This window comes from Cupressus sempervirens, chromosome 7 (genome assembly GCF_028749045.1).
Source record: "Cupressus sempervirens isolate cs-2001-9-10 chromosome 7, ASM2874904v1, whole genome shotgun sequence".
NCBI classification, from domain to species: domain Eukaryota; kingdom Viridiplantae; phylum Streptophyta; class Pinopsida; order Cupressales; family Cupressaceae; genus Cupressus; species Cupressus sempervirens.
The window spans coordinates 812,044,403-812,067,904 of NC_143124.1; the positions used below are offsets into that span (position 1 = coordinate 812,044,403).

At 36.5% G+C, this 23,502-nt stretch overlaps 1 protein-coding gene across 7 annotated transcripts; it reads right to left on the reverse strand.

The window, feature by feature from the left end:
- Positions 1 to 10,190: 10,190 nt before the first annotated feature.
- LOC149549877 (ammonium transporter 3 member 1-like) lies at positions 10,191 to 15,906 on the reverse strand. Of its 7 annotated transcripts, none has more exons than XM_089793089.1 (4): positions 15,752 to 15,906; positions 13,205 to 13,936; positions 12,415 to 12,700; positions 10,191 to 10,948 (listed from the first exon to the last, which is right to left on the reverse strand). In XM_089793089.1, the coding sequence occupies exons 2-4, from the start codon at positions 13,847 to 13,849 to the stop codon at positions 10,413 to 10,415; spliced, it is 1,467 nt and encodes a 488-aa protein (XP_089649215.1). In that variant the 5' UTR covers positions 13,850 to 13,936; positions 15,752 to 15,906; the 3' UTR covers positions 10,191 to 10,412. The 7 variants fall into 7 exon arrangements, with proteins under 7 accessions (XP_089649215.1, XP_089649217.1, XP_089649216.1 ...); XM_089793091.1 differs by having other exon boundaries at positions 13,205 to 14,115; positions 15,752 to 15,905; XM_089793090.1 differs by having other exon boundaries at positions 15,702 to 15,847.
- Between the last annotated feature and the right edge of the window lie 7,596 nt (positions 15,907 to 23,502).

A 23,502-nucleotide genomic window follows, 5' to 3' on the forward strand; every position in this document is an offset into this window, starting at 1 on the left:
AATCAAAAATAGAATAGTATGTTTGGTTTTCTTGGAACATAAATTTTTTTCATCTATGTTGCGATTAATGCCAAATGAGGAGATTGTTAGCATGAATTCTGATGATATTCCTATGGGGGAGTATTCTAGCATTGTTGGAGAAGTGGATAGAAAATTAGCAGGAGTGTTTGTTGAATTCATGACTATATTAGTCATTGATGTCAACATATTAAGAAAATTGGCAGAGTAAAAGACAAAGATTGAGGTCATATGGATCAAGTATAGAAGAGAAGGTCAAGCATAGTTGGGGACATGTTCTACAATGTGTCCTGATTTGGTGATCAAGTGCACATGCCAAAAGTTGAAGACCAATAGTAATTATTTGTGATTTACAAAAGAAAATTTATAGATAAAGTACCTAAGAAGTGGTTTCTAGTGTTCGAATTATATATCCTAGTAGGGATGAAATCTGGATGAGTGAAGTAAGATAGAGATAGAAGAAAACATGATGATGACATAAGTGAGTGCACAAAGTTTGAGGTCACACAAGTGAGAAGTTGAGAATATTGTGAGCCGACAATATTTTGCAATTATAAAAAAGATGTATTGTAGCATGTTATCTTAATGAGGTCCTATTGTAGTTAATTGGGAAAGCATCAAGGCTGACTCAATGAATTATTTTGAGGACTTGGTATAAAGGAAATTTATTTTTCTTGTGATGTAAGATAAGTAGTGTACAATAAGTATGTAATTTGTGAATTTCGTAAATGTGAGCAATGATCAAAGGGATCATTGTAAAGCAAGTTTACAAATCTAGTATTGAGAGCTGAGAAGTGTTTTGGTGTGGTAGAGACCTAATAAGAGGATAGAGCAAGTATTGAGTTGTAGAGATCAATTGCATTTCTATTATTCTAAAAGGTATAATACAGAGACTAGTTGGATAGTAAGTTCAGTGCTCTTGCCCCTGAAGTTGTTTGGATAGTGGGTCCTTTTGCCTTCTACAACTCATAGCAGGGTTGGCATAACTCCTAACAAGGTTAGAATCTTGGTGCACTTTACTTTCTAACAACCACAACCCCAAACCTTTCTTTTTTGTGTTTGATATGTAGGTTAGGAATGAAAAGGATTACATATATGGAACCTATAGTTTGTAAGATTTCTAGAGGTATTAGTTTTAGAGCCACAGACTACATCAACCTAGGTGTGCGATATCTTTTCGAGTTGATCAAGTCCTTCAATCTCAAGTTTTGGGGATATTTTTGGGTTTTGTTCCTTGTCATTTGATTCTAAGATCTGCAATCGAAAGTTCAGAGAAGATTCAAATATGGGAGTTCTTGAGAAAAAATACACCTTCCTCTACATATTTCAAGGCGAGTCTTTCATATTTATTTTCCTTTCATATCTTTACCCTAGATTTGTATCTTAATTGGGCTGATTGTATTCACATAGAATATAGATTTACATTTCCTAAGCATTTAGTTCAATTTCACATTCATGTTATCCTATCAAAGGGCACAAGAGCACATTTCCTTGTATTGTATTCCCCCTATAACCCGGATTTAGAATGAGCACCCTTCCTCTTTTAGGTCTTAGTTAATCTATCTTGAGTTAAAAGTGGAATCATATTTGGAAATTCCCCTCTTTCACTTTCACATTGCAATTGAATGGATTAGTGTCCATGTAAGTTGTAAGTCTAGATCTTATTTAAAGTGCTTTCATTTTACAACTCAACAAGACCAACACTTAGAGGAGTGGAGACTTGTGTAGAAGTTTTCATAAGAGTTGGAGAATAGGTAGGAATGCTAGAAATAGTAGTGGGAGTTAGAACAAAAATTTCAATGTTTATGGAAGGAAGAAGGTATCCTAGCTCTTGAGCACATTTTGTCAAAGGCATATTATGAGTATTGATAAGGTGATATACACCATGCAATATAGAGATTTTATTATCATGACTATTAACAAGCTTCTTAATAACTGCAATAGCAGCAACACTATCAAAATTTATATGTTCTTTCATAAGCCAAATTTCCAATTTATCAAATTCATGAGTGATATTATCAATTTGTGGAGGACCTCTTAAGGATTCATCTTCATCATGGGATGAGTGAGAAGAGGTATGCTCCATTATAGGATTGATATCTTGAGAAAATATATCAATGTCATTATAAGTCCTAAGGACAAAAGAGGAATCATAATCAAAGGATCCCATGAGTCTACAACTTCTCCTAATATGAATGATAAAGGTTGGACTTAGTGTAATTAAGCTCATAAAAAGGGAAATCACAAAAGGACACTCTAATAATGCCTAATCACACAAATGTGCATGAGGGAAGAGTACACATAGGTTGAAAAGGTGGTGTTGGGAAGGGTTGGACTATTGAGAAAGTTGGAATAAAAGTTGTGGGTCCCACCTCAAAAGAACCTCATAAACATGGTTTGAAACAAAGGTAAAAATTAAATGCTCATCCATTGTTTGCCCAAACTAGTATGGATTTTGGGAGGGAATGTTTGTTAGCATGAAAGTTGATAGTATTCCTATAGGGGGTATCCTAAGCATTGGAGAGATGGTTAACATGATTGACTTCTTGCATTCATGACTATGTTTGTCATTGATGTCAACATAGTATTGTTTCCGTGAAAATTGGCAAAGTAGCAAAAAGAGAAAGAGATTGTATTGACTGTGTATTAAGGATGAGGTCAAGCACAATTAAGGAGATGTTATACACTATGTCCTAATGAAGTGGACAAGTGTCTCTACAGAAAGTCAAAGACAAGAAAGAGTTAATCAAGAGATTCAAAGGACAATGTGTAGACAGAGTATTTGATAAGTGATTTGTGATGTTTGGATTGTATCTCTTAACAAGGATAGAATTGTGATGAGAGAAATTAGACAGTGAAAGTAGACAACTTTATGATGAAGTCAATGAGAGCACAAGGTTAAAGGTTGCACGTGTGAGAAGTTGTAAAGACTGTGAGCCTACAATGTTTTGTAATGATGAAAAGATGTAATGAATTGTAATATCTTAATGAGGCCCTATTATAATTAATTAAGAAAGCTACAAGGCCAACTCAAGGAATTATTTTGAGGATGTGGTTTGAAGGAAGATTATTTTCCTTGTGATGATGTGTGGATTTAAGTGTGATATGTGAAATATTTGGTAAATATAAGTGATCTAAGGGATATTGGATGTGAAGTTCGAAGATCTAGTATTGAGACCAGAAGAGGCTTTGATCTGGTCAAGAGGATAGAGGAGTTTGAGATATTTCATTTCTTTCATTCTTCAAAAAATAATACAGAGACTAGTTAGACAGTGAGTTTGGTGATTTTTCCCCTATATTTGTTTGGACAATGGGTCCATTTGTCTTCTACAACTCCTAACAGGGTTAACACAACTCCTAACAAGGTTGGAATCCCCTAACAGAGATTCAAAGTCTCCTAATATGGACTGATATGTATTGAATTTATTTCATTGGATCCTAATAGAGTTCATCCTCTTACAAGGAACTTTTATATTAGTATATCATTTTGTGTAATGTTCTCGATGACATACTTGAGAGTAAGTACCTGATGGAAACCACCCAAAGGAAAAGTACCTGAGGGAAACCACCCAAGGAAAAATACCTAAGGGAGCAGCATTGGAGGTAGCCAAGGCCACACTGGAGAGAGCTTAATGTCACATTGGAGGAAACCTAAGGTCATGCGAGAGGAATCCAAAGGCAACGGAAAGGGAGGCAAAGGCCACGGGGAAGAAAGATATTAATGTGAGATTCAACTAATTGAAGACAACTATGAACCACTTAATGCTAGATATTCACCAAATACCAAAAGTAAGCCACATATAGAGATGTAATAAATTGTAGATTATTATTAATATTATATTGTAGACAAAGACGGCACTCAGACTTGCCAAATCTAAACAAGTAATATAGAGGACAAAATAGGGTGGGGTTGAATCTCATAAAAACCATGAAAGCCAAATAGGGAAGATCTCTCACCTTCAAAATGGAAAATAACATAGAACCCCAACAAGAATTCACATACAATAAAATAATCCAAATCACATGCCTAAAACAACCTACAAGAAGGCCTTGTAAAGGGCTTTGGGGAAGCTTCCCGAAGAATTACAAAAATGTCAATAGGCTGACAAGTTACAACAAAAATAAAATAAAGAGTGGGCCCGAGAGATAAAAACATTGATTGTTGGCCACATAACAAAAAATTATTATTTAATAATATTGGTGACATCACATTTTATGGGTACCATCCCCACTGGAGTTTTCCCTCTGATCAAGGATTTTTGTAGTTAACATATATGGCTTTATTGTGTATGTGTATCTTCTTATGGTTGTTGGTTATATTGTTGACATGGGTAAGGATTAATAAGATTGATAAATGTTTTAATAGTTAGATAATTGTAGAGAGAAGAATTAAAATATTTATAGATTCAATTGTGTTATTATTTTTTGCATCGACATTTTCGATTACACTTTGTGATCCATCATCATGATGAAGAAAGATAGAGAGCATGACAGAGAGTTGGATAATTGATTCACCCCTGCCCGCCTCTAATATCTTGGTGGACTTTACTTTCTAACAATGTGGTAGGTGGGGTGTGGACCCCACATGGGGTCACATCCCACTCCTCCACTAGTTCTCACTTTAATTGGTTTAATTCATATTTTCTTTAAATGAATTTTTGCCTCCTTCCATTTTGAATTGACTTCATATTTTCTTAATGAACGTTTAGTTAAATAATACTTATATGAACAAGTGGGTTTAAGGAACATTATTTTTAATTGACTATGCAAGGAATTTATATGGGAGGAATTTATTTTTCCTCCCATACAAATTCTAGAGACCTATAGGTCTTAATTTGGAGGAAAATAAACTAGTTTCTTTTTGCTTTCCAAATGGGTTTATAACTCTATTCATTTCAATTTTGTTAATGCATAAAATTTCTAATTAAGCTAGGAGTTTCATAGCTAAGTGCCATGCTCCTAATGTTTTATATGGACTTAATAAAAACTAGAAGTTAATCCATTATTATATAGGATCTAATAGTATTGAAACTATGAAATAATTTAGAGTGTTGTTTATTCCATGAGCTTTATAATTCATTAAATTTCAGCTCGGTTCTACATTGCAAATTCATGAAACTACTTAATAAAGCCTTCTTTTATTCTTTCAACACTATCACAAAATTGCAAAAGAAAGGATTCACACAATGATATAAATCAATGATTCAATCAAATGTATCTTTTATTTCAATATGGAATCAAGGATTACAATGAAGGTTATTTTAGAAGTATTACATCCTTTCATTACAACTTTCCTCTCAAATGAAACTATAATTTCCTATCAATTAACACGACATCTTTAGACATTGCAATAAAACTACCATTATTCCTTTCATTACAAGAATGCAACAAGAAGGTGGACACAAGAGGAGAATTCTCCAATCCAAAGGTGACATAATGAGACATGGAAAAATATCAAATTTGTCCTTCGTAGAGGCACCATTAAGAGACCAAGATTCCAAGCTTTCTCCCACAATTAAATCCACAAAAACCTGTAAATTAGGAAGAACAATACCATGGAGAGCTAACCTCCCAACTTAGGCCTCAAGGAGGCCACCCATCGAGCTAGGAGAACCAATGCCAACTGGGTCACATTCAAACTCAAACTACAAATACATGAACATTACAAGAAACACCCAACCAAAGTTCTCACAATGGGTTACACCTATGAACCCATGACAAAGGTGAAGGTGGAACATCCATGAAGGAGATGCCAAAGACAAACTTACAAAAAATTGCTTTCACAAGGCTCAAAATCACATACATCTTTCACAATCATACTCTCATTATCTCCCCCAAATATCATCAAAACACATTGGCGAATAAGGGCCCATACATCTTGCCTTTTTCTCTCTTCTCCATAAAAAGAGAGTCTACACTTCCATGGAGTCACAACTAACCCCTTCACCCCACAAGGCCACTTCTTCCCTATCCACGGTTGAGTAATGCCTTCACACCCATTAACAATCCCTCAAGAAAATGCAAGAAAAAGAAAGAAAGCAAGATTGAAGTCACCATGCTTCCAACCCTCACAACGGAATACAACAATACATATAAATGCAAGAATGCAAGAAACAAGAACTTCAAACATACTGCTCTATTGCAAGAATTGAAAAATATTCATGGAAAGGAAAACACCAACCTTCTCAATGTGTTACGGAATAAGTTGAGAAGAGTCTTATCCCTTTGTTGCTCCAATTCCAAACCCTAGTGTCCCTAAAGATAGAGAGTGGGAAAACACCAACTAAGTTCTCCAATGGCCTCTAAAAAGGCCTCCAAATCTCACCCACCTACAAGCAATAACTTCTGAGTTGACTCTAACTCCTTTGGCCATCATACATGTCTCCTACCTAATGCAAGTTTTGGGCAAGAGTGCAGATATGGATAATAGCATAAGACCACTCTATGTTCGTAGTTATTAGAAAATGGAAAGTTTGGAGGGTCCCTAAAGTTACCTGGGTCTTCTAGTGGTGCTAATTAGGTCCCTAACTCATACCCTTACCACTTGGGCACTTAAATTCCACTAAATTTGGCTCTTAGGACCACTTTTTTGACCTTTAAAAGTGACTCAAAATCTTGAATTTAAAATTCATAATTGGTGGGACTTCACAATATATCTGTAAACAAGGGTGCTTAACTTACGCTCCTACTTAGGTTCAATTTTAGGTTAAGGGCCACAATGCCAACCCTAATTGACATGTAATTTCACACATACACATGACAAGTGTCAAGTGATACCATAAAAGAAAATTACATAAAATAATTGATATGTCACTAATAACATAATGAATTAACCTAATACATACATTCAAATTATGATTATAAATTAAATTACATGACAACAAGGTTCAAATATCTTCACTAGATTCAACCTTGGTTTTACAATTTACACATAGGGTTGGTTATTGGTTCTCCAATTAATTCCATGGTTAACTTCTTGCACACTCAATTCGAATATTAGTAGTTCAAGGAAAATCACATGTATATAACTTAACTTGCATAATCAAATTTAACTCAAAATATTCTAAATTTTGTCTTAGTAATCTTTTCCATTTCTGTGCATTGATAAAATATATCTGAATTGCATAATTGAAATACCATAATCTATTCATCAATTCGAATTAAATTACCACAATTAGCCATCATGATGCATGTATCTATATATAATCATCATAAATCATCATAAGTAAAGCATGCTAGAGTAATCATCACATGACATAAATAACATTGATAATTGTCTAGTCCGTCGAGTAATGTCTCAAAATATCAAATCATAATGTATCAAAATAAATGTATCAGCTGAGCTATGATGGGTCAAGGTGAGGCCTCAAATTTATACAAGTTTCTAACACGTATTAGGTTGTCTCACATGAGACCTATTTACAAATCAAATTATATCAATCCAATTATATTCCATAAGCATTGACTACTATTACACATATATAATACATCACAATACAAAACAATATGCTACCAATATATAATTAATCATAATAATCCAATCAATGCATTTTATGACTAAGTTGATCATAAAATAATTTCCTTTCACTATCCAATGAGAAAACTAACTTCCAGTTCTTCAATCCACAATCCAATGTAAAAGTAGAAGAAAATCCAAATCTTTATGACACATGCAGAATCAAAGTCCAACATTTTGTTCCACCAAAACTCATCAAAGAGTATACTACACCTCTATTTAAAATATTCCATAGTAAATAAAAAATATCTCTAGCTTCTCTAAATAAAATTAGAAACACATGTGATGGAAATCATAGCATGTAGACTTGCCAAACATCATCCCATCAAGTTCCCTACCTCAGGCTCAAAAATTTGTCTTCACCAAAACCCTCTCTACACCGTTCATCAACAAGAATACTATCTGGTAAACATAAATATTTCAACATTAATGTATAACATAACCAATAAGATTTCCTAACAAGAATCTCTTTGAACATCGAGCAAGGTTTCCCATTTTGGTTTTCCCAGATAAATCTATTGTTCATTTGTGTTTATGTGTTGGATATGTTGGATTTTGAGAAATTTTAATATTAGATTTTTTTTCTATATGAGGTGTTAACATACATGTTTTTTCATTTATGTCAACATGTAATTATGGGTTTCTAAGATGAATTAGAAAAACTATAATATTGTGTGTTACAAACATTTGAGCATGACACTATGACCAATGTACAACATCCTTGAGTATGCGAGTTTGAATTTATGCTTCCAAGTAAGTGTGAACATTATGTCTATGTTCATAGAGCTCTATGTGTTTATCTGAGAGAGTTGTAGATGCTTTGGTTACGATTGGTTTCCGACCAATAATAGGGAATTATGCTAGAGGTGATTGCTATGTTTCAAATATAAGTTGTTGATGAGAAAGAATCATTGTATACAAGTATAGGACATGGTAGAAGAATTGATTTTGTCCATGCTTTAAGATTTTTGGTTCATTTGGTTCATGATATGTTGGCCGCTTGTGTGTATCATTTTGATAATTGCTTTTGGGAGCCGACTGGAAGGTATACTGTGTATTATGGATTGAAAAGCATTGATCATGAATCTTGGTGCATGTTTTGATGTTTGTAATTATAATATACTTGTAATAGGTACTATGTGTACCTTAGAATTGATTGACATAATTATATGTGCATTAGGGAAGTCCTAAAAGACTGACCTGATTGCTTGTTTGTATCTTTTATGAAGGAAAGAAATTCCTTTGATGTAATGTATAATGTAATAATATGTGTGAGTTTTGGTGTTGGATATCATAGCAGAACTAAAGGTTGGTTAGATCCTTTGATAGTGAGTGGAATTTGTGATCATTCCTTGTGTACTTTATTGAAACTATAAATGCAATTGAGTTGCTATTCAATCAATCCATCAAAGGTGGATTTAACCTTTCATTCTTCAAACAATGAGTCCTCTTGATGGTAGTTTTAATTTTCACAATTTGAGTAGTGTGCTCAGGCAATGAGCCTTTTGTTCTCTATCAATTCCTAACAAGGTTGTGAACCTTTTAATTGGGGTTATGTCCTTGAATAGCTTGGGCGTGTCATTTAACAGAGATTGATGTACTAAATGCTATGCATTGACTCCTAATAGAGCCATCTTCATATTAGTTCATGACCTTGTGGGTATCATCCCCATTGAGGTTTTTACCTCAACGAGACTTTCCTCGAGAACAAAAATCTTGTATATGGTGTTGAATTGTGTTGTTAGAATTGTTATTCCTAACAATAGGCATTCGAGCTTGTGGTCCTCTTTGACAAAAAAAGCTTAACCCCTTGAGGAAATCTAATATAGGAAGGTACGAGAAGGAAAATCCTAAGTTTGATGGTGTGAACTATGACAAATGGAAGAATAAAATGAGAAATCATTTCATTTGTTTAAAGATTGAATACTACTTGATTACAAAAAAGGAAGAATACATCAAGACTAAAAATAAGTTGGAATCTAATAGTTAGGATAGGAAGAAATTTACTTGCAATATCGTTGCTAGAGAAGCCTTAATCAATGCTTTATTGTGAATTATTTCACGAATCTAATTGGCACATCTTGAGCTTTGAGAAGAGCTTTCATAAGAACATTGTAACTTCGTGCATCAAAAAGAAGTTAACCAAGGAGAACATGAATCGTCACAATTCAGTAAGCTCGGAGAATTACTTCGAACCATCAAAGTTCAGTAAGCTGTCAAGGTTAATTTAAAGACTACTAGTCCTTACCCCAGAGCAGACAACACGGAATGGAGCAAATCAGATAATCGAAATGTAAATTTCACCAGATCAGACCCACATGTTCAAGGGCAGATTTGTGCAGCAATGAACTAGTCTATCTCCTTTGCTCCGGCACAAAGAGTTGTTTGAATCTCATTGTTCAACCAAAAAAAATCTGAGCAAAGTCGCATACCAAGATCATCAATCCCCATATTCAGGCATATAAGCATACATGTTGCTTTTAATTTCCTAAATTAACATTCCTATTTTGATTATCTAACCCACCAGCTCAGCACTCACGTTTGCTGATGTTTATTACTTATATTAGTTAATTAGCCTAGATGATACATAAGGAAATTGCATTTTCTTCAGACCCATTTAGCTATTTAATAAAGACTCTAGGAACAGAAAATGGTATATTCTGAAGAATAGAACGCAGCAATTTAAATATATTGAAAAGCATACTTACAGCAAAATACAAAGGAGAACCCCAACAGAATACAAAAGAAAACCCTCTCAAAACTATTTCTACAAACTTGAAAAAATATTACATTTTTAATTAGGAGATGTGACTTTTCCTCATTCTATTGATCCAAATCATTGATGCATAAAATACTAGAAGCCTTGTTAGTCAATGCATCATAAATCAATGGTAAGTCCTCTAGCACCCTGCCCATCACCATTTTTGGGATGCGTTGTCTCATCAGAATACAAGCCATGCAATGTGTTGTCATATTTTTCACCATCACCCCACAGAGCATAAGCTTCCTCACCATGGACTGCATCATCTCCAATAAGGAGTTCCTCGTCAGGCATTCTCAGGGGGATAACTAGTTTAATCACAAGAAGAATTATGGTTGTGGCCACAACATTCCACCCAATAATAAAGGCCGCTCCCACCAATTGCTTGAGGAATTGCACCCCACCTGGCCCTCTATAAAAGGCTCCCTTGGAGTTTGTGACTGGTAAGAAGAGAGAACACAAAACGGGCTCTGCAAAAAGGCCAGTGAGAGCTCCACCCAGTGTTCCTGCAACGGCATGAGTGTGGAATACACCTAGAGTGTCATCCACCTTTTGTAAAATGCGTGATCTTTTGTGCACTATCATCATTGTGAACCATGGGATGCTACCAGATGCCACTCCCATTGCAATCGCTGCCCATCCTTGTACAACACCTAATGTAACATAAGGATAGATATGAGACATAGTTTTATGGAGTGACTATATTAGGCACAATTTAATAGATATTGCCCATTCATAACATAGTTCATGAAAACTTGAAGATCAAGACATTCAAAGCAAAGTTAGGGTTATACATGAAATCCTTAATCGAGATAATTAAAACAAGCCTGGAGACATCATTTGAAAACTAAAACCCTATCGACACAATCTCGTAATTCAATAAAAAACTCTATACAATCCAGTAAGTTCTAGAAACCAATTTAGCTAAACGAATGGCTCTTTTAAATCTGGCAACCATTTTGAATTTGACTACACATTACAGCACTAGGGGCATACCTCAAGCAGTATGGATATGAGCTGATTGTTTGCTATTTGGTATAATCTCTGAAATGTATATGCACAGAATACCCTTCCCTAATGAATAAGTGAAAAAGAATTGGATTGCATGTTTGATACGAACTAAACTCTCTTCTCATTCTTATGTTGGATGTGTGTGTAAGTTGCACATAATCCTGCATGGGTGAAAATTGTGAAAAACAGTTGCTTTATGGAGGAATCACATCTCTTTAGGATTAAATTGTGAAAAATGGTTGTTTGATGGAGGAATCACAATTGTGTAGCGATGAAATTGTGAAAAGATTAAATTGTGAAAAATGGTTCTTTGATGGAGGAATCGCAATTGTGTAGGGATGAAATTATGAAAAACAGTTGCTTTATGGAAGAATCGCATGTAGTTGCTTTATGGAGGAATCACATGTAGCAATAGCTTCTCTGAAATTGAATTAGCACACTTTGAGGTGAGAGCTTTAGGATATGTGCTAGAATCCTCCTTGTTATCTTTCTTTATATATCAGAATAAAGATGATTTAAGGGATCTAAGAGGTCTACAGAATCTAAATAGTTTAAATATCACATATTAAGATTCTAGATTAAAAGTGTTAAATAGTCAAAATTATTTTAATTTTTTCAAGCTTAATTTTTTCGGTGTATGTAGTGTTTCAGAATGACCTGCAGAACCAAAAGATTACAAACAGAACCCAAAAAGATGAGATCTTTCTTTTTCCATGGCTCAACTCTTTCCTAGAACTGGGGTACTTTAATATTACAAGAATGGGTAATGAGAAACAATAAGATACATAAAAATTGGAAGGATCCCAAATCAGGACCCAAACTGCAATATCATTCGCGTGAAAATAAGAGAATTCCTTTGAGATGACTTTTAAAACTTTTCAAGTTTTTGCTGGATTTCAATTGACAAAGTAAAAGGTGAATCGGACTAGGCTGCTGCTATTATCAGAAGTGGTTCGTTGATAAAATTCACTGAGATGCTCTACAGCCCAAAGTGTTTCATTCCGGTAGCATTGCTCAAGGATAAATCAAAACCATATTTCTTATATTTTCTTCGTGGAAGTACTCTACTCTAAGATTGCCTGGAATGTAGGGGGATTAGAAATGATACCTGCGGCTGGCGTAATACAGACAAGACCTGTAATCATTCCTTGGACAGCTCCAATGACAGAAGGTTTTCCAAAATATATGACATCCAAGCAAGTCCATATAAGAAGGCTAGTGGAAGCACAAATGTTGGTATTCAGGACTGCCATGGATGAATCAATGTTGGCGGCATAAGGATCCCCTCCATTGAATCCAGCCCATCCCATCCACAAAAGCCCTGCTCCAGCAAGCATAAGAAGTATGTTGTTTGGAGGGAATCGTTCCCTGTCCTTCGTCAGCCGAGGTCCAACCTGTGGATGGAAAATAATATATAATTATCTCTAAATATAAATATAGGAACAAGAAGATTTCTACAATCTATATCAAACTAAATTTTAGGTTTCTGGATTTGATTGTGTGATTATTCTTGCACCAATATTTTGGATCACACTCTCTGATCCATCATCAGTTTAAGAGAAAGAAAGAATCAATGTTCTGGATCACAATGTGCGATCTCTGGATTCCATTGTGTGATTATTTTGCATCATCGTTTTGGATCACACTCTATGATCCATCATCAGGATAAGAGAAAAAGAGTATCATGACACTCTGTGATCCATCATCAGGATAACAGAAAGAGCATCATGACACTATTTAATCCATCATCAAAATAAAAGAAAGTTTCTCTTATCTTGACAATAGATCGCAGAGTATGATCTGAAACATTGATACAAAAATAATCACACAATTGAATGAAAAACATAAAATTTAGATATATAATATGTCAAGTCCAATTAGCAGGTAATTACACTTACCCAATAGGCTGCTACAAAACCAGAGACACCCGAAGAGAGATGAATAACATATCCTCCAGAGTAGTCAATCACACCCCAATGAAAAAGAAACCCTCCTCCCCATAAGCTGAATGCTCCTACAGTGTATGAAAAGGTGAGCCACAGTGGCACAAATGCCATCCATGCCTTGATATTCATTCTTCCAAGCAACGAACCCGCCAATAGAATAACTGTTATCGCTGCGAAAACAAACTGGAAGAACACCATGGTAGCCATGGGATAGAAGGGTTGAATTGCTGGAGTTTCAACACTCCCATTGTGATGTTTATGTAGCGTCTCAGGGAGAAGTGTCTCGCTGATGAGATAACGTTGGCCTAATGCAGGACCCGCCTTGCCCCAGAAAGGAAGCAGCTTATCCCCAAACGCCATTTTATATGCCCAAGTCACCCAACATATCAGAACAGCAGCAAATGCATAGAGAGCCATGAACGCTGAATTGACAGCCCACTTTTTCTTGACTATACTTCCATATAGAATGACTAGGCCTGGCATGCTCTGCATACCCACAAATGTCGCTGCTACCATTTGCCATGCATTGTCTCCCTTGTTAAGCCAGTCAGGGGACACCGTGGAATTCTGTAAAGCTACTGGAAGGGTAGTCGTCATGGTTGTAGAAGAACAAACAATCGAGTCGGAATTTTCCAAGAAGTCAGTATCTGTTAGAGTGGGGTTGCCGCCAATCTAAGAGTGTGCCTGATACAACCACTCAACTTATATTATACCACTCAACTTATATTATACAAGAGGCAATTAAACCCTTATTATGAACCCTAAAAGAACGCTGAACATTTTGCCAACAGTGTCTATGTTACAACCCAAACCAGTGTCTAAGCTACAACTCAAACCCCTGTAACTCAACTCAAACCCCTGTTCTGCAGAAAGATAAAATTCAAATTCCAAAGTCAGCACAAGTACCGTGTGCAAAGCAAACTGGAAGGAAAACATTTAGTGCCAAAACCATGAAACAAACCATAGTCGAACAAAAGAAACATAGAACGTTTGTAGCCAAAGATTTATATCCATAATACCCAACAAATAGACTTCGTAAGACAAGAATAGTAGAAATTTACCAAATACACACTAGATGATCAAGGCGAAATCACAAAACATATAGCAAACCTTAGGTGAACAAAATCACAGTTCGTGCTGGCATCAAACCATAATCATCAATCACAAGAAATTAAGGGCCGATGTAGGTTCTGCAGATGGCAATAAATCTGAAGCTTTGGAAAAGAACTATTGCGAACTTCGAAGTAGTGTAAATGTGCATAAATATAGGTGGATTCCTAATCTAATGAATCCACAATAGTATTAAGTTGGCAATGAAAATGTTTGTAGGTGTAGGTTACATTTATGACTGACATCTTATCAACAAGCATGGGATACTACCCTAACTATTAAACTCTAAAGCAAACTCTAGGGCAACGAGACTATTTATCAAAGAAATTTTCACTAGCAATCAAGACTTCCATTCTGATCCCCATTAGAAAACACCTGAGCCGCGTAACATGGACTATGGAAAACCAAGATATCTTTACTGAACTTAGCTTTGACCATTCGTAAAACATCGGTAGCCAGTACGGTGAGCTGTGGTAGAGTAGCAAGAAAAGGGTACTTAGCATGTGGAGAGCCATGCTCAAATTTTGTGTTGTTTATGAAGAGATAAGACTAATTATAGTCCTCAATAAACACCAAACCAAACATTGACTTATGAAATGTTGATTTACAGTACAAGAGACTTTTCAATATTTGCTGGGGTTCAGAATTTTCTTCAGAAATATTCTTTTGAACAACCGCCTTGGACCCTCGTCTATGAAAAAACAAAAGGGGATCCGTCCTGATCACTGATGAGAAAGGTTCAGCAGAGGTTTTGCGCTCTCTACCAGCCCAAAGAATCAGAGCAAAAATCAAAATTTAAAACTATCAATGGAAACCAAAGTTCCATCTATTCAAATAGAGATACTCAAATAAATGATTGTTGGTCAGATTAAGAAACAACCCAACTTATACAAGTAATGTCTCAATTTGAAGGAGATGATGATTGTTGGTAAGATTAAGAAACAACCCAACTCATATAAAGATTATATCAATTGGAAGGAGATGATGATTCCTGATCAAATTAAGATCTGAGTCAGATTATAAGCTCCACTTTGAAATTGGAATACTGATTGTAAGAGAAAACCCATTGCAAAGAAAAACCACTGACTTGCAAAATTATGCATAAAAAGCACAGTATAAAACCAAGAAGATATGCTCCTCCAGCGCCCTATTCACATTCCCAAACGCACTTCAGGCAGCTTCAGCCAACAGAAAAAAACCAAGAATTGAAACTGTTATTAAGGCACAAATAAGCTCTAATTACAAGCTGAACGATGCAATTATCCGGCTGAAACAACTTCAATACACGCTTGCAGTGAGTATGAAAACAAACATAACTTCAACTCATCACAAATTAAACCTGCAAGTTTGCAGTCCAAACTTCACTATCAAACCTTGCATAAAGTCTACCTGCAAATTATTTTCTCGGCAAAGAAATCACCACCTCTAAACAGAAAAGGTTCTACAAAACGAGGTCCAAAATTCAATGAACTACGGACCTTAATCAATGAACCCAATTAACCTACTTTTGCTTTTATTTTCTCTCTCTTCGTTGAATACTCGCCAAAGGTGGAATTCATCTATTGTAAAATAGGTAGTGGCCACAACTAGCATTCCACAGTGACACACCACGCTGAAGTCGATTTTTAAGGTACACATTAACTTCACTATATTGTAGCCAGTCAGAGATTCTTCTCTTTAATTTTGTTCATTTTTGTGCACGGCTCAAATGTAATGGTTGTATGGTTCCTACGCTGAAGTCGATTTTTAAGGTACACATTAACTTCACTATATTGTAGCCAGTCAAAGATTTTTATCTTTAATTTTGTTCATTTCTGTGCACGGCTCAAATCTAATGGTTGTATGGTTCCTTTTAATTAAAATTATAAAAATTCACTTGCAGGCTTCAGAATATTCTTTTTCATTAAAAATCTAGGCTAATTTAATCTCTAACACTATTTTTGAAAATATAAAATATTGAAAAAAGTCAATCAGATTCTATTGAATGCAAGAGATGATTTTTTATCATATAATTATATTTTCTATATAATCAGTTTATAATATTAGAGATAACTATAAAAATTTACTTTTTCAATTGTATTTTTTTTTTTTTTCAATCAGATTCTATTGAATGCAAGAGATGATTTTTTATCATATAATTATATTTTCTATATAATCAGTTTATAATATTAGAAATAACTATAAAAATTTACTTTTTCAATTGTTTTTTTTTTTTTTTTTTTTTTTTTTTTTAATTACAATCTATCATCAAAATAATAAAAAACAAAAGTAAACAAGAAGCTGTTCACATTTCAAAACTTTATGATGGAATCTTCTTAATTCTCACAAGTAGCCTGTGATATCCTTGATCCCAAGATTCCTTCCTAAGATTCTTGCCTCTATTAATGGTCACCAACTTTAACGGAGGTATCATGTGAACAGGATTTTTCATTTAGTAGCAATTGGACTTTTTAGATCCATTCGCTTTCTATGCATAGATATTCTCTCCTTGAAGATTCCAGAATCTCAAATACATAAGTTTGGCTGGTTATTGGACCTTAAATAACTATTTCTTCCCCATTCTTATAACGTAGCTCCAAAGCAAACGGCACAGCATGCAGTATTTTTAAAGGAGAAGCAACCTGAACTAGAAAGATTACTCTGTCTTACTTAATTGTCGTTGGTGTTTGTTTCATAGTAATAGTTGTTAAATGCAGCCATAGAGGTCAACTTCTCTAAAGTTTCTTTCAAACTTTTGTTCATGGTTGCTTTCTCTTAGTTGTATAGCTCTACAAACTTCAAAATTGCTTGAATCAGCTGTGAGGCAATAATGGGACGCCCATCTCAGTCACTTTTATCTTTTAGTTTTCATCATTTCCACGATATACCATGGAATATGATTTCAAATGAGAGGTTTGGAAAAGCAAACATAGATGCAGCTTAATCGAAAGATAAGAAAATAATTATAAATTATAGATTACATACTGATAATAAAGCTATATTAGTTCTGGTTCTCTGTTCTTGGCCGGATTTAAATTGGCATAGTTGTTACTATTTTTAGAGTTGTTTATTTTTCTCTTTAATTTGATGGAAGGTTGATCCAAAATCTAATATACAATTCTATTGAAAAAGCTATCTTCATGGATTCAAAAATTGTGAAAAATTAATGTATTCGAAATTATTTTGCTAATTATTAAAGTTTATATATAAATTTGTTCAAAAATATATAGGGTATTATATGTAATGCTTATTTCTACTTGATTTTTAAAACTGTTGTCGTGCTTGGTTACCAGATTTCAATAAATGTTATTTCATATTCAATTAACATATGTGTTGAGTTACTTTAGTACTAGTTATTCCAGTTATTTCATGATTGTTTCAATGATGATATATATGTTCATGTAGTAACTTTAAGTTATTGAATGGTGTTAGTTAAATGAATGATTTTTATGCGGTTTCTATGAATACTTACCCCCATACTTGCATGTGTATGGTGTGCGTGTATGTTTTCTTTATGTGTGACATTTCTGATGTGGTTAAGAAAGTGAGTCGTAGTCACCTGCTAGTTGGGATCTACAAGATGTACCACTTCCTGTCATTGTCTATTTAGTTTAGAATATATGTGTTTGTACATGCGTAGTTTTTATGTAGATTGCAAGTACCGAGTATCGACTTTCCTGAATTGTCAAGATGAGCATACCCTATTGCAGTATTTCAATGGTATAAATGAGGAGATAACTCTTGAGTCTGAATCCTAAATCCTAAGCCAGTTGTCCTAGAAAATAGGACAAGTATCTGAGTTAGTTACACCTTTTCGAATCTGTCAAGTTACATGAATTTGTGACTTTGACCTTGGAGTTTGACTTTGTTCTTTGACTTTCAATTGAGTTATTGTCTTTGCAAAAAGAGGGGTAAAAATTTATTAAGACAGAAAGGAATACAACAAGGAGAGCTCAACAAGGAGCTCGATCCTGAGCAACAAGATCATCAAATTCTTGCACCATCTCAAAGGACAGTTGCCTCCTATCCCTAATATTCCAACCCGGATCATGACTAGATGCTCATTTGGCTAAACAATCAGCAGTTCTATTCCATTCACGAGGAATATACATGAACCTAATGAACTGAAAAGAGGAAGAGAAGAAAAGAATCTGCTTAACAACAGTGGCCAGCTGCCAACTAACATCCTCAAGCTCTTACGAAGAAAGCATGTTCACCACCACCTAGGAATCAGACTCACAGATAATCTTACTCCATCCCGCAAGCAACACTGTTCCACAGCATATAAAATAGCCTGAGCTTCCATGAGATTGTTAGTATAATCACCCTTATGAACTGAGAAGAAAAATTTAACATCCCCAGAACTACAACGAGCCACTCCGCCAATACCAACCGGACCAGGATTCCCACGGGACGAGCCATCAGTGTTAATTTTCAGAACTCCACAGGGAGGAGGAGTCCAGTGCCCATCTCGGTTAACCCGACCCTTCCTCTGATGGTGAAGCTACCTGGACATAGAAGGAAACCTATGAGCTGCAGCCCCATCCTGCAGATGAAAATTGAGGCGATTACAGATAGCAAGATCAACCGGATCCATACCCCCATCAAGCTCACACTTCACAAGAATAGTTTCCTGAAGAGAATGTGATATTTTCCACCAAAGATGCAAAACACCAAGCCGAACATCTTGGAATATGCGACGATTCCTCTCCAACCAGATATGCCAAAGCATGAAAGATGGGCCAGCAATCCAAGCAGCATGGAGAAAAGAAGACTTGGAGGGAGCAGTACCCAAGCGGGCCCAAAACTCAGGCAAAGAGGAAGCATGCCGACAAGAGCAACCCCAAGCGCGCCACCAAAGGTGCCATATCTGAGTAGAATAGGAGCAATGGAAGAACAGATGGGAGACAGACTCCTCTCCATTACCACACAAAACACAATAAAAGGGGCCCTGAAATCCACGTTTACAAAGATTATCCCAGGTAAGACAACAGTTGTGAGCCACTAGCCACATGAAAAAATTGCACTTGGACCAAGAAACTTTATTCCAAACTTGCTTCCACCAAGGGACCTCAGCATCCCCAAATAATTGTCTAGTTATCTCCTGATGCCCAGTAGAGACATGATATTTACCAGACAAGGTACCACCCCAAGCCAAAACATCTGGACCAAGCAAAGAAGAACACTCTCTAGAGGCCAAAATTTGAGAAAGCTCCTGATGATCCATGTATGTACCTCCAGGAGGCCAATCAGAAGAATGCTTCCATCTGTAACCAACAACAGGTCCCAATTGATAAGGAGTCTTGTAATGAGCCACTTTATCCCATCCAGCGGCAAGAAAAGAGTCACAAAGAGGCTGAAGATGAGGGTATATGGATAAAATGGAAGGGAATCCATCCCAAGCATCAAACCAAAACAAAGCCTGAGAACCTCCTTTACATATCCAAAACAGACCCCTCTTTACCAACATCGCACCTGTCTTCAAAGTATGCCAAACCATTGAGCCACGACCTTCAAGAGGAAGTGCAGAAACAGAGCAAGGATCAGCACCATGAAAATATTTATGAGTGATAATACGAACCCAAAGTTGATGTTGTCCAAAGCACCATCGCCAATAAAGTTTAGCAGCCAAAGCTTGACTACTCAATAGAGCAGATCGAAGACCAAGACCACCCTCCTTTTTAGGCCTACAAACAGTTGCCCAATTAACCAAGCTCCATTTAGTACTACGCAAATTACCACTCCAAAGGAATTGTCGAGAAAGAGCATCAAACTCCTTGAGAAAGTAAATAGGTGCAGCGTGAACCATGCTTCAATAAGTAGGAAGAGCTTGGATAACAGCTTGAAGAAGAGTAACCCGGGTAGCAGTAGAAAGCCATCTATGAGTCCAATGATTTACCTTATCCTGGAGCTTGGTAATCAAATTTTGCCAGAAGAGACGTGGCTGCCTGGAAACAGCAATAGGGATGCCAAGACAAGTCAAAGGAAGTGATCCTATCTGAAACCATAGGATACCAACAAGCCTGTGCTGAATAGAATCAGGAGTGTTAAAAAAGTAAATGAAAGATTTGTGCTCATTAACTTTCTGGCCTGAAGCTGCCAAATAGACGTCCAAAGCATGTCGAAAGGCTTCAGCTTCCTTGATTCTAGCAAGACCAACTAGAGCAGAATCATCAACAAATTGAAGATGGGAAAGAGAAGGTAAGCCATTACCCCACCACCAGCCTTGAATAGAATTCTGGGACACCTGATGCTTAATGAATCTACCCAAGCCTTCAGCCATGATGATGAATAGATATGGGGAGAGAGGGTCACCCTGGTGGAGGCGTCTAGAAGCACCAAATAGTTGAGAAGGTTGACCATTAATAAGAACAGAAAAAGAGGCAGAAGTAACACAACTCATAATCCAACTCACCCAGTCAGAGCTAAATCCAAAAGAAAGAAGAATACTCCTTAGGAAGCTCCATTTAACTCTATCGTAGGCCTTAGCCATATCCAACTTAACAAACATGGCTCTCTCCCTTGAAGTAGCCATAGAGTGAATAGCCTCAGTAGCAATAACCACCCCATCCAAAATTTGTCTGCCAGCAACAAAACCACCTTGTTCTTCTGAGATAATAATGGGAAGCCACCTTTTCAATCTCTCAGTAATCAACTTAGTAATAACTTTGTAAACCACATTATATAAGGCAATTGGTCTAAAAAACTCTAATTGATTAGCACCCTCTCTCTTAGGAATAAGAGTCAAGAATGTAGAGTTCAAAGCTCGAAGCATCTGCTTGCTAGCATAGGATTCTTTAACCACCTCCAACAAATCATGATTAATGATGTCCCAAAATTCTTGAAAGAATTCAACTGGAAAGCCATCAGGACTAGGAGCCTTCCCCTTAGGCATGCCAAAGACCACCTCCTCCAGCTCTTCCAAAGAAATAGGATGCATCAGATAATCATTCATTTCCTGAGTGATAAGGGAAGGAATACAGGACAAAATAAGATTTTCTTCATTATCAACAAGAGGAGAGTCCTCAGAGAAGAGGGTAGAGAAGTACCAAATAGCCTCCTGGAACAAAGCTGGCAAGGAATTCAGTTGGATACCTTGAGAATTAACCAAAGAAGAGATAGTGCTCTGATTCCGGCAAGATTGCACTGTTTTATGGAAAAAGGCAGTGTTACGATCACCTTCCTGGAGCCAATCAACTCTAGCCTTTTGCTTCCAAAAAATTTCCTCTCGATGTTCCCATTCTTCTAGAGCTCTAGAAGCAAGGGATTCAGCCTTGCCAAGATCCTCTGAGAAACCTCGATCTCTAATCTCCCTTGTGATGACATCAAGATCTTCTTGAGCAAGCCTCTTCATAAAGTGAAGGTTCCCAAAGCATTCCCTATTCTATATCTTGAGTTGCCTTTTAACATATTGAAGCCTTTTAGAAAATGAGAACATTGTAGTACCATATGCAGGAGCACCATCTTTCCACCAACAGAAAACACAATCATGAAGAGAGGAGTCCCGAAGCCACATCAACTGGAACTTAAAAGGAAGATGCTTCAGAACATAAGCCCCTATAGCGGAAAATTTGATTGGCCAATGATTTGAACCCCTCCAATCAAGGATTTTTGAAGAGATAGTAAGGGTGCCACTAACCCAGAAGCAAGAAACAAGAAATCTATCCAGACGTTCTGAGATAGCAGCAACACCAGTCTTGCGATTATTCTAGGTATAGAGACCATTAGAAGGCTTAACATCAGAGAGATGCAAAAGAGATATATGTTGTCGAAGAAGAGCAGAAGAAGGCCCCAATCTAGCCAAACCAGCATGCTTCTCCTCCAGACTTAAAACTGAATTGAAGTCCCCTGCTAACACCCAAGGATGATAAGGATGACAATTTCTAACATATTGAATATGTTCCCAAAGTTCCTCCTTTCCCACAAGATCAACAGGTGCATACACATTAGTAACCATGATTACCTCTCTTGAGTCTAGAGCAGAAGCTACCATAGAGAGAGCTGAGTGAGAAGACATCCAGCCAAGAGGAGAAATTTTTTGAGGATCCCAAAATATAGCTAAACCACCCACACTGCCTGTTGCCCCAACACACTGGCATTGGCCACGAGACCAAATACTAGAGGCATGTTGGACCATAGACTCCACAGAGAGCTTAGTCTCTTGGATACAAAAAACATCAGGGCTATGATCAACCACCAAGTTATGAATAGCCTTTTGTCTAGGGATGTTATTCAACCCCCTTACATTCCATGAGAGAATAATCATCATTGGGTAGAATTGGGAAAATGAGAATCCAAAGGTTTCACTGAACCAGACTCAATCAATATATCTCCTGTGAGTTTAATCTTCTCTTGGTATGTTTTGAGCTCACTCCTTAGAGGAGGAGTAGAAGAAGCCCGCTTAAAGGGTTGAGACATCAACCCCAAGGGGAGAGGAGAACCCTTGCCCTTACTTGATGGTAGCACATCCTTAACCAAGTCAGCTAAAACAACATCATTATCCTCGAACACTGCAGGAGTCACCAGAGCCTCTGTCACAGGAGCTACAGGGACCTCACAGTTCTGATATACTACAACTTGGGATGCCCCACAAGCATCATTAGGAAAAGATCTCTCATCTGAGCAAACTGGATCAAAAGAGATAGGAGGAGGAATACCCTCCTCTAGAACCATACTATCTAGCACCTCAAAGCAGTTAAAACCTAAATCAGATAATCTTTCTTTCAAAGGCCTCTTTTGACCACGACCCTTAGCATGAGGGCGAACAAGGGTAAATCCATCCATATCCTGCATTTGAGCCTTACCCTTACCTGTAGCATCTTGCGGATTCATCCCCTTGGTAGTATTAGCCATTTAAGATTGTCCTTTCCCTGTAGTATCTGCCAAACCACTAGTATTGCCAGCTGTAGAACCATCCACTCTTTTGAAACTTGAGTTACGGGGGCACTGACACAGTAAATGACCATACTCATGACAAATCTGGCAATGGAAAGGGAGAGATTCATAATCTAACTACTGCACCCAAGAAAAATCCCCCATACAAATTTCCAAAGAATCTGGTAATGGGTTATTCAAATTAATTTCAACACAAATTCTAGCATAAGAAATAAGCTTTTTATCGAGAGATTGATGTGCAATCGCAGCCAGCTTCCCCAACAAAG

Excerpts from the sequence above, each read along its gene's own strand:
- LOC149549877 (XM_089793089.1), bottom strand. The coding sequence starts at position 13,849 with ATGACGACTACCCTTCCAGTAGCTTTACAGAATTCCACGGTGTCCCCT. Across the intron at positions 12,701-13,204 it reads GTTTTGTAGCAGCCTATTGG|GTTGGACCTCGGCTGACGAA; the intron begins GTAAGTGTAATT and ends TTCCATCCACAG. Across the intron at positions 10,949-12,414 it reads CTGTATTACGCCAGCCGCAG|GTGTTGTACAAGGATGGGCA; the intron begins GTATCATTTCTA and ends ATGTTACATTAG.